The following is a 13,416-nucleotide window of genomic DNA, read 5'->3' as shown; positions in this document are numbered from 1 at the left end:
ATAATAATATATATTAATAATAAAGGTGCTATTATACTTGCCTAGAATAATTAGCTCTACTAATAGACTAAGTATATTAATATTATATATTACTAGATTTATAAGGCTATACAGTATAGTAATATACACCTATAATATATTAAGTTCTTTAAAAATTTTACAAATATTTTTACTAAGCTGCTTAAAAATATTAAATTTAAATATTTAATTAAATAACTGGATATATTAAACTTTTTAATAGTATTATTAACTGCTGATTATAAAGATGTGGTTAATACTTTTTTTAACTAACTGGCTATTTATTTAAAAATATTATAAAAATTATTATATTACCTTATATAAAAGGGAAGAAGACCTTATAGTTAATTTATTACAGAAATATATTAGTATATATATATAATACTTTACTTTAATAAGTTATATAATTTTAAATTAAACTAAATATATATAAACACCACAAATTTATAGAGATTTCTTTTTTTTTTAATAATTAAATAATTTTATAAGGTATTAAGCTTTTTTTTTTAAGCAAGCAAATCCATCAGTATTACATTCATAATCGATAAACTGTGATAAGATCCCGAAACCTCAAAGCATCTACTAGCGTTCTACTTTGACGTTCTCAAGACACCTACCAAATAATCACGATCTACTCATATCCACACTGACGACCGCCTCCTTGCATGCCAACTACAAGACTGCAACCACCTCCTCCCTGGCCCCCGACACCGTCGACCCCGTCGCGACGAGCACGCGCCTCCCCTCGCCATCCTCCCGCCACTTCAACGGCCCCTCCGGCAGCATCACCGGCCTCTCCTTGCCCAAAACCTCCAGCAACCCCGCATCCAAATCCGCCCGCATGCCATGCACCACCTCGAACCCCCCGCCACACTGCAGCGGAATACTCTCGTGCTCCACCAGCCCCTCCAGCGCCGGCAGCACCTGGCCCTCCGTCAGGATCACCAGCTTGGCGGCGGTGACGGGGTCGACGAATTTCTTCATCACACCCCAGATCGTACTGAAGTAGCTGGGGGCGTTGCAGACCTGTGCCCGGTTAGCGGCGCCACGAACCCTAAGAACCCATAACGCGCAGCCTGCAGGATGACTCCACCACCCGCATCATAATGACAGGGAACCCACAAATATCGTCTCAATCGTCTCGGGATAACACGTCGCCAAGATCCAGCTAATCTCCTTGGCGAAATCCCGGAGATTCCACGCCTGCTTGAGGCTGAGCGCCTTGGCGTCGACGAGGTAGATGCTTTTGGTCACGGGCGTGCCCGCGGCGGCCGTGCACAGCGGGAGGATGAACCGGGTCAGCGTGTCGAAGAAGGCGCAGGCGCGCTGCGCCATGCCCGGGGCGTTTTGGTCGGTCAGCGAGCGCGTGTGTCGCCAGTGCTGCATGGCGTCGGTGTGCAGGTGCGCGACATCGAGGAAGAGGATGGGCAGGTGGGTGCGGGTGCGGCGCCCGGTCCAGTGCGGGTACTTTCCATCCCATCATGATTCAGTATGGGATTTGAGGGGTTGTAGAAAGAGGTTTGGGGGAAGAGCTGGGCGTACCAGTTTGCGCGTGGCTTCGTAGTCGTCGATCGAGATGGTGTTGTAGACCTCGACGATGGATTTGTCGGCGCGGAAGCGCAAGGCGGATTCGTATTGCTGCAGAGCGGAGGGGGGGTCGTTTTTGCGGGCTTGGAGGAAGCGGCTGGATCTTGGTTAGTGTCTGGATCCATGATGGATTGTGAATGAAATGGAAAGAGGGGGGTGTACAGTAAGGTCAGGTCGTCGGTCAGACCGTCCACGACATCCCCCGCTTGGAGCCCCTGAGGCCGGTCCAGCAGCCCTCGTTCCGCGCACAGGGCCTTGAAGCTGGTCAGCGCCGCCGTATCGGTTTCCGGGGGCGCGGTGTCCGGGGCGAGACTCGGCATGACGGTGGTCTGGCGTTTCTTACTGCAATGAAGGGGGAGTGACTGATCAACGGGGGGAGTGAAAAGTGGAGGAATGTCAGCCCGGGAGAGACGGCGCCTAACTTAACAGCTGAAGCTCGCCAGCTGGCAGCAAAAAAAGGAATGTTTGCTGGACGGGTCGAATCACCGACGCTGCACGATTATCTCAGCCATGGCCAGGCCCACGGCGTCTATCACGGCAATTGTGAGTTAGAACTTGGAACTGGACGCACAAGGTTCATTCGCGGCATGCAGATCGTCGATCTTCGCCCCCGGGAAAGAGATCGCGAATCTCCTTCAGCGGATAAGTCATCCTCAGTGTGTAGACACTGTACTGAGTAGAGTGTAAACGTCAACCGATCCATGACATCAACAATGGTTCATGGCAAGTGGATCCCTCCCGTGGAGTCCCTCAACATCACCGCGACGCAACCATGGTTTGTCGGCATGTCAATGCGCTTCTTTCACCCGACAATCCTCAAAGGACCCCCAATTAACCTTCGTGTGACCCTGTTTTCGCTGCCGATCACGATGACCCGACTGCTCGGTACCCAGATTTGGGGACGATGTTGCATCGCGGTTGAGGGTCGAGTTAGGGCTGGGGCCAGTCGATGACGGGATGGGTGAGATCGCCGATAAGAGCCCTGCAAACTATAAGGCCCCGGGGAAATACTGGGGGACACCCGATTGTAGCTCGATACTATATTTCAGCATCTAATACAGATAACCAATCATGCAATCGATAGCACCCTGCCCTGAAGAAGACCAATTCTCCGCCCTCGTGCCCCGCGACACCTCCGACCTCCACGGCTTCTGTCACGGCTGCCCATTACGCCGACACAAGTCAGAACACAAGGCCAACGAGGGCTCGCTGCAGCTGCGCGCCGACTGGGAAAAGTACGTTGGGCCGATCGAGCGATGGGGATCGTGTAATCCGTGGGAGGGCCACTTTGGGGCTGTCGTGCTGCCCTGCTGCCGCCCGGAGCGGATGGCCATTGTCAATTACATCTTTGAATGTAGGTTGCTGTCCGTCTCGCACAAGGTAACCGCGGCTGACCGTATAGATGCCTTCATGTACGATAACGTGGTCGAGTCGGCCGCCAAATCCACCGTGAGTACGGCTCGCTATTATCCACTGCATTCACTGAGTATCCAGATCAACGCCCACGCAGACGACATCGCCTTGGACGAGACGGAATACCGCACCGTGCGCTCCGTCACCGGCACGAAACAGGTGCAGTCCAAGATGCTGCTGGAGCTGTTCGCCATCGATTCGACCTGCGCCCAGGTCGTGCTCGACTCGTGGAAGACGATGATCAACACCACCGCGACCAAGGACAAGACGCGCGCGTTCCGAGACTGGGAGGAGTATGTGGACTATCGCATTATCGACACGGGAGCACCGTGAGTTCAGCAGCTACGCTTCATTCTGTCTACTACCGTACCGTATTACTGACAGCAGCAGCTTCGTCGACATGCTCATGCGCTTCGGGATGGGCTTCGTGCTCACCTCCGAGGAGCAAGCCAGCATCGAGCCCGTGGTGCGCCCGTGCTACGCGGCGCTGGGCCTGGCGAACGACTACTTCTCCTTCGACGTGGAGTGGGAGGAGTTCCAGCACTCCGCGGAGACGACCATGACCAACGCCGTCTGGCTGTGCATGCACTGGCACGGGGTCGACGTCCCCGCAGCCAAGGAAATGGTGCGCCAGGTCACGACCAACTTCGAACGGGAGTTCCAGCAGCGGGTGGCTGAGTATATCGCTGGCGATGGACGGGAGAATCGGAAGGTGCAGGTCTACCTGCGTGCTTTGGGGTATCAGATTCCCGGCAACGTGGCGTGGAGTCTGCGGTGTCCGCGGTATCACCCGCATCTCGTTCAGGAGGCCGGGCGTTTACTTGAGGAGAGTATGCAGACCGCGTCAGATGAAGGATATGAGTCGCCCGTGCAGGAGCACGTTAAGCGCGCGAGTGTGTCTGAGGAGAGCGAGTCGAGCGACTCGTCGGTCTGGTCGGGCGCGAACTCGCCGCGCTCGTCGATCTCGTCTGCTTCGGAGGAGGAGCGGGAGGTTGGGGAGGTCAAGCTGGGATCTGAGGTATTCCCATTGCCCTACCAACCTAGTGTTAACATACTGACGCCGTGCTAGCACCTCTCCAGCCCAGCCGAGTACATCGCCGCGCTGCCGTCCAAGGGCGTTCGCGAAGCGTTCATCGACGCCCTGAACGTCTGGCTCATGCTCCCCGACCGACAAGTGACGCTGCTCAAATCCATCGCCAAGACCCTGCACAACGCCTCGTTAATGTACCTCTCTCCCGTCTATCTTCCGTTCACTGAATACTAATTCCTTAGGCTGGACGACATCGAAGACTCCTCCCCGCTCCGCCGCGGCCAGCCCGCCACGCACACCGTATACGGGGTTGGCCCCACCATCAACTCGGCCAACTACCTCCTCCTGCAGGCCCTGGACGAGGTGCGTGGGCTTGAAGAGTGCGACAGGCAGTGTCTGGACATCTACAGCGAGGAGATGCGCAACCTGTTTACCGGGCAGAGCCACGATGTGTACTGGACGCGCGAGGCGGTCTGTCCGTCGGAGGCGGAGTATATGGAGATGATCCGACAGAGTATGTTCCTCAACCCTCTGCTGCTATCTCATCATTATCCTCGAGAAGACATTAACGATTATCCATAAATAGAAACAGGTGGCCTCTTCCGCCTCCTCGCGCGACTGATGATCGCGACCGCACCTGCGCAGCGCAATCGGTCCGCCCCCGCCCCCGCCCCTTTGCCCTAAGGAATCTACACAGTTCGAATACTAATGAGCACGCAGAGATATCCCCCTCCTTCCCTTGATCGACAACTTAGGCGAATACTTCCAGATCCGGGATGATTATAAGAATCTTACTGAAGAGGTACCCTCCCAATACGTCATTGAATAGGTGTGCAATGCTGACAGGGGACAGTATACCGACCAAAAAGGCTTCTGCGAGGACCTCGACGAGGGCAAGTTCTCTTTCCCCCTTCTCCATGCGCTGCGGGCGCAGGAGCAGGAGAAGAACGATCAGCTTTGGAAGATGTTGGAGCAGGGCCGAGCACCAGGGACGATGGACGTGGCGATGAAACGGCGGGTGTTGGACATACTACACGAGAGTGGCAGCGTGGAGTACACGCGGAAGACACTGCAAAGGATAATGGGGGAGATCCACGGGGGCATGGGGCGGGTGGAGCGGCAGACGGGCTGTGTAAATTGGGTGTTGCGGTTGTTGGTGATGCGGTTGGAGGTTTGAGGAAGTAATGGCTAACGTGTGATGATTAACTATGATGCTTGTTCGGCATTGAGCATGGTGCTTAGATATCGATCCTAGGCCATGGAATGCGTGGAATGCGTGGAATCCTTCTAGAAGCTTTACGTTACCCCAGGCTTGCATACCGACACTGCAACCGGCGATGACGTAGCATACCCCAAACCGCCCCCGCATTCCAGTGACGTTATCCCAATGTAAGCGCAATGCATTCAGCACCCAAGTCAGACAGAAGGTCAAAGGGTATATTACAAGTCTAGTCTATGATACACTCTATAAATAGGATGATTATATACAGCCCAAAGGAAATCCCAGAAACGCCCCAATGCAATGGATCATGTCATGCAGCGGCACCACATCACGCATTATTCGCGCAGGAGAAACTGCTGCCGGAGCTGTCGTCGTGGATGGCCACGCCCGACACCCACAGACCGCAGACGCAGATCGTGGCGCCGATGAGGAAGAGGCCCACGTTGGCCATGGTCAACAGCGTCTTGCGCCAGGAGGAGAAGTAGTTGCCGTAGTAGAGGTAGAGCCAGAAGACGCCGGGCAGGCCGAAGGAAAACCAACTTGCGAACAGGGCGCACTATGGTGTACAATTAGCATGGTTGAGTTGGGTGAGAAGGAGAGGGGATGCAACATACCACCAAGCTGACCAGGTTGCTGAACACGGGGATAGCCTCGGCAATGATCCAGGCGATGATCCAGTATCCAGCAGCCAGACCGATCCAGGCGCCGATTCCCTTGACACTGCGCTTGTGCATGACATCCGTGCCGCGGAACAGCCGGACGTAGACGTTCTTGATGGCGACGTGACCCAGCACCACACCGGCGACGACGATGGTCGGAATGGCGACACCATAGGCGACCTTGCGGACGACGGGGCCGGCGGAGCCCAGGGCGGGCGACTTGACGTTCTGGCCGGCGTAGCGGTAGATGACGGCGGAGGCGACGGTGTAGAGCACGATCTCGAACGCCTGCAGCATGCACAGCGACTTGGGGAAGTCCTTGGGGTTCTTCATCTCAGCGATGAATCCGAAGAAGGCCGGGTGGCCGCAGTAGGCGAAGCCGATGTTGGTCACAGCGGAGAAGCCGTTCACGAAGCTCGTCTTGCGCGTCAATTGCATCGGCTCGGTGGAGGGGTGTTCGACGCCCACGCCGATCATGGTGATGAGCACGGCGGAGAAGATACTGATGAAGCCTGTACTTTGTTAGACAAGTGGTGAGATAGATGAGTAGGCAGTGAGAGAACGTACAGGCAATGGCGAACCAAGAGACGTTCTTCATGGTGCGGGGCAGCGAGCAGATGAAGGAGAGAACCAGGCCGACCACGCCAAAGACCACGGAGCAGGTGCCGTGGTTGGTGAGGGTGTTCATCATGACCGTAAAGGTGACCAGGTGACTACCGGAGGCGAACATGAAGAAGAGCAATTGGGCGACCTCGATGAAGATGCGACCGGGCTTGCCCATCAGGACCTCGCCGGCGTCGGCCATGCTGTGAATGAAGGGATATCGCGCCCGGAATTGACCGATGACATAACCGGAGTAGGTGGCCACCACGCCCAGGCCGACAATGAGGATGATCGCAGGAATCAGGCCGACCGTAGCGACAGTCGAGGGCAGAGACAAGACACCCAGCGAGACCGTCTCGGCAATCATCACTAGAGGAAGGTCAGAATATGCGGGACGGGATAGTATGATATCACCACGATCACCTACAGAAGCCAGATTGCCTATCCAGGAAGACATTAGGATCAACAATTTCGAACATTCAGGTCTGGAACCGGGTACGCAGTGTACTTACCACCAATCCAAAGTCTTATATTGAACCTCACCATGCTCCGCGCCAAAAGGGTCTTGCTCCTCAGGGGGAGCCTTGAGGTCGGTATCCCAGGCCTCCGGGTCCGATGGGACACCCGAGCCATACTCGATATCCTTCAGTTCCGGTGACGACATGGTGAATTTCCTGGGGGGATGGAAGTAAGAGGAGGGGCAGAGGAGGAGAGGGGAGGAGAGGGGAGGAGAGGGGAGGAGAGGGGAGGAGAGGAGGGAGAGGAGGAAGAGGAAGGGAGAAGAAAGAGTCGTAAGGAAGGAAGAACAAAATGGAAAGGAGCTATGAACCGTTCAACAGAATCCGGCCTTGGGTGTTTCGTTATTATACTCCAGCAAAAACCCGCCAGGTGAAGCATGGACGCCTGGGCAGGTGGTTTTGGTCAGTTTTTGTTAGTTAATAGTTCGGGGCGGCCAGCCAATCCCAGCCTCGGGGACTGCAATTTCTGCGGGTGTGACACAAACTTTGCTGGCTGCCGTTTGCCTCTCTCCCCGATGTCGGCCTTCTGCCCGGATGGCCCATGGCCCATGGCCCACTCCTCCAGGAACCCAGAGAGTGGAAAGTGGAGTGGTCGAATTTTCTCCAGTTCTTCGGTGAAACTCAATAGCTAGCTTAGTCCTGATTGACGCATTGACTCGGGATGATGAATGCTCTTGTCGGGCTGTTCGTGCATCGAGCAACAAGATGTAGTTCCAGTTTAGCCGGGGGACGCAAATAAGGTGTCTGGGGGAATCCGGGACCATACCAGACTCTGCATGGAGGCAAAAGGCAAAAGGAAATTTCCACCACCGCATCAGGCCAGGCGGGCCCTGGTGGCAACTGGTGAATGACCATCAACCAGTCAGCGGACGGGATAGGGCTGCCGGTGGCGCTGCCCTACCCACTGCCCCCAAGCAGGCTTAGTCTACTCGTGCCGCTTCCGAGTCGGCCGCCTGGCACTAGTCCTCGTCCAGCTTAGCGGCATCGATCTCGGGGCTGGGCGGCAGTACTCCGGCTCTCCGAGGCCGGTCTCGCCCCCCGATCCTCTATCCCAGTCGGCCGGGGAAAGACCATCAGATGTGCTCCCGCCATACAGCATCTCGGGATCAGGAGGACGGACGCCTAGCGCTGTCTGCAGCTCATTGTCCGGTGCAAAGCTAAAACAAGCATATTGCATAGTCTCATGTAGTACTCGGTAGCTTGATGGCAGGGCTGACTCCCAAATGACTCATGCGGCGTGGCTCCCCGTCTCCTATATCGGCCGGGCCCTCTGACTCGACTCAAGCTGACAAACGGCTGCTTACTCCAGACCCCAGGGCTTCAGAACTCTAGAAGGCGGTGGAAGTTCACCCTGTCAACTTCAATGGTCGAGTGGTGCTGTTGTAGGTGTAGGTATGAGCTCTCCACCAAGTGGCTCGGTTAGCCGACGGGCAGTCTGTCTGGAACCGTTCCCGCGGAAATCAACCGCCAGCCTTGGATGCTGGATCCCCTCCCTATTCACCTGCACCTTCAGAGAGCCAGCAGTCTCCACGGGAAGATGGAAGAGTTTATGCAGGATAGATTTCATTGCAGGCAGCCCAAGATGCTTTGCAGAACTCACCGTAACTCAACACCACGTGCGTGCTGACCTGCAGCAACCTTGAACTGGCGCACCGTCTCAACCTCGCCTGCGTCGAAATCTCCACACGACAAAATCTTCACCCGCGGGTACATCCCGTGGGTAGCCACCACGTGGTGGTGCCCGTCGGCGCGTGGCAGCTCCTACATCGGAGCAACGAGGTGGTTCTTCAGCCCGAAGGCCAACCAGATCCGGATCGTCGTCAGCATCTGACAGCCGAACCTGGGTAGGGGTGGAGCTCGATCGGCAATGACAGGCTGTGGTCGGCTTCACACTGGTCGATTCTGGGTGCCTGAGCCGATAGAGAGGTGAAGACAAAGCTTGATGTTGGGTGGACTGGTCCTAAACCAACCCGGGAACACACTTCCGCGGTATTGCCCCTCTGTGCTGCACGAGAACTGGACCTGGATGCCGGCTTTCTCTGCACTAATGCGAGGTGATGTTTAGTAATGTCTGGGTTGACATGGACTTTGCTAGAGGATCGCCTCGATTGACTACTTTTCATGTTCACTCTTCATACGGAGCTCCTGTCATGCAAAAGACGATATCTTCACTATCACTATCTGTTTCTGGTTGTGCGCAGTATATACGCAGCCTGGTAGCTGCGCTGCTCCCACTATAACTGACCTGGTATTATCTCAACCAGCATTTCATACAGAAGCTGTCAAAAGCGTACATGATGCATCCAGAACTACAGCCCAGCACTATCCTATCCACCTCAATCGGAGGCATTATACAACCGGCGTATGCAACAAACCCAGAGGGCAGCAACCACTTCAGCCAGAAGTATCATACAGCCTGCTATTACAACTGACCCAGATCGAAGCCACTAACAATCCCTTCCCCCGACTTCCCATCATCCCCATTTCCGCCGACCTACTGCTCCAACTGCCGATGGATTGAATCCCGCACCAACTCCTGCAACGACTGCGTCGCCACGACCCCGATGTCCTCATTATCCCGACGCTCGTACAGGGTGCCGCCCTCGGCCCAGATGCGCCGCAGGGTGAACGTCGTCGCATGGGGGGCGCCCTGCTCCCACGCCTGGGCTTCGAGCTGTCGCAGCTCGTCCAGCGAAGTATACTCGACCTCCCACTTCTGGCCGGTCTGGAACTCGAACTCGCGCAGGATCTCGTGCGGGGTGGTGGTGAAGGAGTTGAGCTTGAGGGCGCGGTACCGCGCCTGGTCCCAGTGGGTGAGCGCGTGGGCGACGAAGCGGCCGACACTGTGCGCGTTAGCATGACTTCGCTCTAAAGACCTGTCCCTGGACGAGAGAGAGCCGATCAAAGACAATCGATACACATCGAACCATCCCTCGCCGGGGGGATCAAGGAAGAAACTCACTCCACCCGCGCACTGAAACTGACCCTCCCCTCCCCATCCCCAACCACCACCGCCTTCCGGGCCTTCACGTCCCACGACCCCGCCTTGGCCGCCTCCTCCGACCCCGGGGCGGCCAGCCAGAACGGATAATCGGGGTACGGGCCCGTGACGATGTAGGCGTACTCGAGCTGGTCGCGCAGCTGGGCCAGCGCCGCCCGCACCTTCAGCTTCTGCTGGTGCGGCTTCTCGTCCTTCGAGGCGGGGCCATACTCGATGTCTGTCCCGTACTCGGAGGGGAGGAAGCGACGAACGGTCTCGGATTCGGCGGCCAGTTGGATGAGCGGGATCTGGGCGGCGATGGCGGTGCGGCCGAGGGCTGAGACGACGGTGTCGTATCCTGTGGTGGGGTTAGTTGGGTTGATGGTAGGGAGAGTGCAGCACAGGACAATCTAGGGGAAAGGCAAGGGGCAATACCGGCATAAGCCTTGCGCACATCGTCCGCATTCCCCAAATCGCCCACCAGGATATCGACCCCCTGGCGGCGCAGCTTGTCCAGCACCTCGGTTTTGGTCTGCAGCGACTGCGGGCTGGTGAAGACAGCAAAGCGGCCGAAGTGGGCCCGGTCGTCGAGCAGCGCCTGTGTGATGTACGAGCCGATGGCCCCGGTGGCGCCGAAGATGAGGATGTTGGATTTGTCGGACATGTTGGTTTTATGGTTTTAAATGTCTTAGATGGTAAGAGAAGAGACGCCGTAGGTAGGGACTAGGGAGAGAGGTGGTTTGGTGAACACGCAGGGTGATGACACAATTGGGGGAGGGGAAACTGAGGGGTTATTTATTGTGATTAACTGATTCTTATTAAGGCCGGGAATGCAATTACCCCGCCGGATCAAGATCCGCGATAAGATGACAACATCGTCGGAGAGGATAGCATCATAGCATCATAGCAATTGCTTCAAGCAGACTATTATCATTATCATAAGTCGTAAGAAAACATGCAATCTATACTTTGCCCTTTGCCCTTTTCCCGTTTCCCTTTTCCTTCATTATCATCATCCCCACTTACGACCTAGGTCACATGCTCCTTCTCCTCCTCCTTGGGAATGCGCACGCATGTCACCGTGATCAACGCCGCCACCAGTTGACACCCCAGCGCAAACCACCAGATGGCGCGCAAGCCCTGCAGCCCGACATCCCCATCCGGGGTCTGGTCGACGCGCGTGCCGATCGCATCGGCCACACTGGTCAGAATCGCCGAGCTGAGGTTCTGGTTCGTCACCAGCAGACTGCCCGCGCTGCCCTGGTACGAGCGCGCCACGTTGCTGGTAATGAAGATGGAGGCCGCCGCAAAGGCGAGATCGGGCCCGAAGGTCACCAGCGCGATGCCGGGGAAGGAGAGCGCCCAGTAGATGGTGTTGGCGGTTTGCGGGAGGAAGAAGGCCGGGCCCAGGGTGAAGGCGAACATGGAGATGGTGTAGATGTAGTGGCCTGGCACCAGGTGCAGCGTGCGGCTGACGACCCAGGTCGCAAACACCCCGACCAGCGCGTTGGGGATATGGTACAGCGCCACGGCCACGGGTGTCGCGTGCTGGATGCGCAGCCAGAACTGGATCGCGTAGAACTGCCAGCAGCCGAAGAAGGACCCGAACCCCAGGAAGTAGGCGATCATCAGCGGGGTGAAGCCTTTCGTGCTCCACAGCCGGTTGGGGATCAGGGGTCGCACCACGTAGCGCTCGGTGACGAATAGCCCCACCAGCAGCACAATCCCCAGAACTGTCAGAGCGATCGTGTACGGGGACCAGTTGGTCACTCCGCCCTGCGTCAGGCCGAAGAGAAGGCACACGCAACCGCCCACGGCGAAGGCCGCCCCCAGGTAGTCGAATTGCTTGATCGAGGGGGCCTCGGTGCCGGCCACATCGGCCACGGGACGCAGTGGGGGAATGGCGAAGAAGGCTGCCACGGCACACAGTCCGGTGATCATGGCGTTGGAGCCGAAGATCCACGGGAGGTGGTGGAAGAGAAGACCCCCCTGGATGGCTCCGAGGGAGAACCCGAAGGGCGCACAGGCGGCCATGGCGCTGAAGACGCGGTTCTTGCGGATGCCCGGCTTGTACACGCGGCCGAGAATGCTCATGCTCCCAGACACCAGCACCCCAATGGCCAGACCCTGCATGGCGCGCACGATGAAGAAGAGGATGCGGCGCGAGGGGGAGAGCGAGAAGGCCCCGATCAGGTTCCACAGCGTCAGCCAGCCAAACGCTCCCACCATCAGCGGCCGAGGAGGCGTGAGGTCTGTCAACGAGCCGGACACAACGACGGAGAGGCCGTTGGCCACATTGAAGGCGCCCACCAGCCAGGGCAGTTCGGTGTTGCTGATGCCCAGGGCGGTCCGGATCTGGATCTGCGGGGCCAGCATGTCGCCCAGGAGGAAGGAGAAAAGCATCAGGCCCACGGAGCAGACGGCAATCAACAGGAGTTCGGCGCCAAAGCTGGACAACTCCGGAGGGACTCCCTGTCGAGCAGCCTTGGTGGCCTCGGGGGGTGGTGAGCCGGCTTCGTCGGCATAGACGTTGTCGCCGGGGTGCACGGCCGCAGAGGGGCGTCGGAATCGGGGCCCCGTGGCCGACAGCTCGATGGCGTCCTCGTCATCGCTGCTGTCCTCGCGGGGCCGGGTGATGGTCTGGGGGAATTTCTTCAGCACATCGGCGGGGACGGCGACTTTGGGTCCCAGCAGAGGATCCGGGGTTTGCGCCCCCGTGGCCGGAGTGGACGCAAAGCGACTGCTCCCAGCGCCGAGTTGGTAATCCGAGAACGAGGTGCGGCGTGACATGGCAGCTGATGACAGTCCCGATACAGGCTTATCCTCGACCGGACTGGGGGGCTGCGAGTGATCGGGGGTGGGATACGGAGGTGGCATGGTGGCGGATGGGGATTGGCGTGGATTCTCACTTCACCGTCATGTTGAGAGGGGTGGTTTGAGCAAGGAGGGTTTTATAGGTGTTGAGAGCTCCGGAAAAGATCGTCCGGGGGCATTGCACAGCTGTCCAGCTGGATTGCTCATTCTTTTTCGCATGGTGGCCACCCTGACGCTAAGGGTTCGAAATTTGCAGAGCTAAGCATCGATCCCTTGCGGTGGTTTGCGCGTCGCCAGACCCGGTGGATCCCTCCACCCACGGTTGGCTCCACGGGCCCTGGGACACACCAGACTTTAAATCAGTCAACGGGCTGGATCCCTCGGAAACTGGTTTCCTGAACAGAGGCATTGGTCGATAAGCGGTTGCCACTGTAGGCCCCGTGGGTCGAAGGATGGGTGCGGTTGATGTTGGGTGTAGTGGTGATTTTTGGGCATGACGATAGATGCCTGAAGGTGCTGTGGTGTATGCATTGACTTACTGTGTAGAAATGTACATACACTGCTCGAGGGTC

The 13,416-nt window shown here is 56.9% G+C and overlaps 5 protein-coding genes across 5 annotated transcripts; 1 reads left to right on the top strand and 4 right to left on the bottom strand.

Annotated features, from left to right (window-relative positions):
• Nucleotides 1-658: 658 nt before the first annotated feature.
• BO86DRAFT_439326 (SEC14 family lipid-binding protein) lies at nt 659-2,207 on the bottom strand. The gene is made up of 4 exons (XM_025676159.1): nt 1,768-2,207; nt 1,561-1,702; nt 1,141-1,485; nt 659-1,044 (listed from the first exon to the last, which is right to left on the bottom strand). Exons 1-4 carry the CDS (start codon nt 1,923-1,925, stop codon nt 691-693), a joined length of 999 nt encoding a protein of 332 aa, XP_025524005.1. The 5' UTR covers nt 1,926-2,207; the 3' UTR covers nt 659-690.
• Nucleotides 2,208-2,676: 469 nt separating this feature from the next.
• Nucleotides 2,677-5,225, top strand: BO86DRAFT_321632 (bifunctional terpene synthase/polyprenyl synthetase family protein; the record flags this gene model as incomplete). The annotated part of the gene is made up of 9 exons (XM_025668350.1): nt 2,677-2,959; nt 3,008-3,054; nt 3,100-3,347; nt 3,409-4,036; nt 4,088-4,242; nt 4,291-4,562; nt 4,635-4,701; nt 4,769-4,850; nt 4,902-5,225. The coding sequence occupies 9 exons, from the start codon at nt 2,677-2,679 to the stop codon at nt 5,223-5,225; spliced, it is 2,106 nt and encodes a 701-aa protein (XP_025524004.1).
• A 373-nt stretch (nt 5,226-5,598) lies between these two features.
• Nucleotides 5,599-7,196, bottom strand: BO86DRAFT_321505 (uncharacterized protein; the record flags this gene model as incomplete). The annotated part of the gene is made up of 5 exons (XM_025668346.1): nt 5,599-5,826; nt 5,885-6,441; nt 6,497-6,901; nt 6,960-6,973; nt 7,045-7,196. 5 exons carry the CDS (start codon nt 7,194-7,196, stop codon nt 5,599-5,601), a joined length of 1,356 nt encoding a protein of 451 aa, XP_025524003.1.
• Nucleotides 7,197-9,219: 2,023 nt separating this feature from the next.
• BO86DRAFT_345925 (aromatic alcohol reductase) lies at nt 9,220-10,764 on the bottom strand. The gene is made up of 3 exons (XM_025669227.1): nt 10,466-10,764; nt 10,013-10,388; nt 9,220-9,893 (listed from the first exon to the last, which is right to left on the bottom strand). Exons 1-3 carry the CDS (start codon nt 10,692-10,694, stop codon nt 9,545-9,547), a joined length of 954 nt encoding a protein of 317 aa, XP_025524002.1. The 5' UTR covers nt 10,695-10,764; the 3' UTR covers nt 9,220-9,544.
• Nucleotides 10,765-10,801: 37 nt separating this feature from the next.
• Nucleotides 10,802-13,145, bottom strand: BO86DRAFT_197417 (efflux pump antibiotic resistance protein). The gene has a single exon (XM_025666715.1). The coding sequence runs from the start codon at nt 12,905-12,907 to the stop codon at nt 11,060-11,062; it is 1,848 nt and encodes a 615-aa protein (XP_025524001.1). The 5' UTR covers nt 12,908-13,145; the 3' UTR covers nt 10,802-11,059.
• Between the last annotated feature and the right edge of the window lie 271 nt (nt 13,146-13,416).

The sequence above is a fragment of the Aspergillus japonicus genome (genome assembly GCF_003184785.1).
Source record: "Aspergillus japonicus CBS 114.51 unplaced genomic scaffold BO86scaffold_62, whole genome shotgun sequence".
Classification (NCBI taxonomy): Eukaryota; Fungi; Ascomycota; class Eurotiomycetes; order Eurotiales; family Aspergillaceae; genus Aspergillus; species Aspergillus japonicus.
The sequence above is the reverse complement of the archived record's forward strand: the minus strand, read 5'-3'. Positions and strand labels throughout refer to the sequence as shown.

Bases quoted from the DNA above. Each gene is read 5' to 3' on its own strand.
- BO86DRAFT_197417 (XM_025666715.1), bottom strand. From the start codon at position 12,907: ATGCCACCTCCGTATCCCACCCCCGATCACTCGCAGCCCCCCAGTCCG.
- BO86DRAFT_439326 (XM_025676159.1), bottom strand. From the start codon at position 1,925: ATGCCGAGTCTCGCCCCGGACACCGCGCCCCCGGAAACCGATACGGCG. The intron at 1,486-1,560 runs GTACGCCCAGCT...TGGGATGGAAAG, and splicing joins ACGAAGCCACGCGCAAACTG to TACCCGCACTGGACCGGGCG. The intron at 1,045-1,140 runs GTGGGTTCCCTG...AACCGGGCACAG, and splicing joins AGACGATTGAGACGATATTT to GTCTGCAACGCCCCCAGCTA.
- BO86DRAFT_345925 (XM_025669227.1), bottom strand. From the start codon at position 10,694: ATGTCCGACAAATCCAACATCCTCATCTTCGGCGCCACCGGGGCCATC. The intron at 10,389-10,465 runs GTATTGCCCCTT...ACCCCACCACAG, and splicing joins TGTGCGCAAGGCTTATGCCG to GATACGACACCGTCGTCTCA. The intron at 9,894-10,012 runs GTGAGTTTCTTC...TAACGCGCACAG, and splicing joins AGTTTCAGTGCGCGGGTGGA to TGTCGGCCGCTTCGTCGCCC.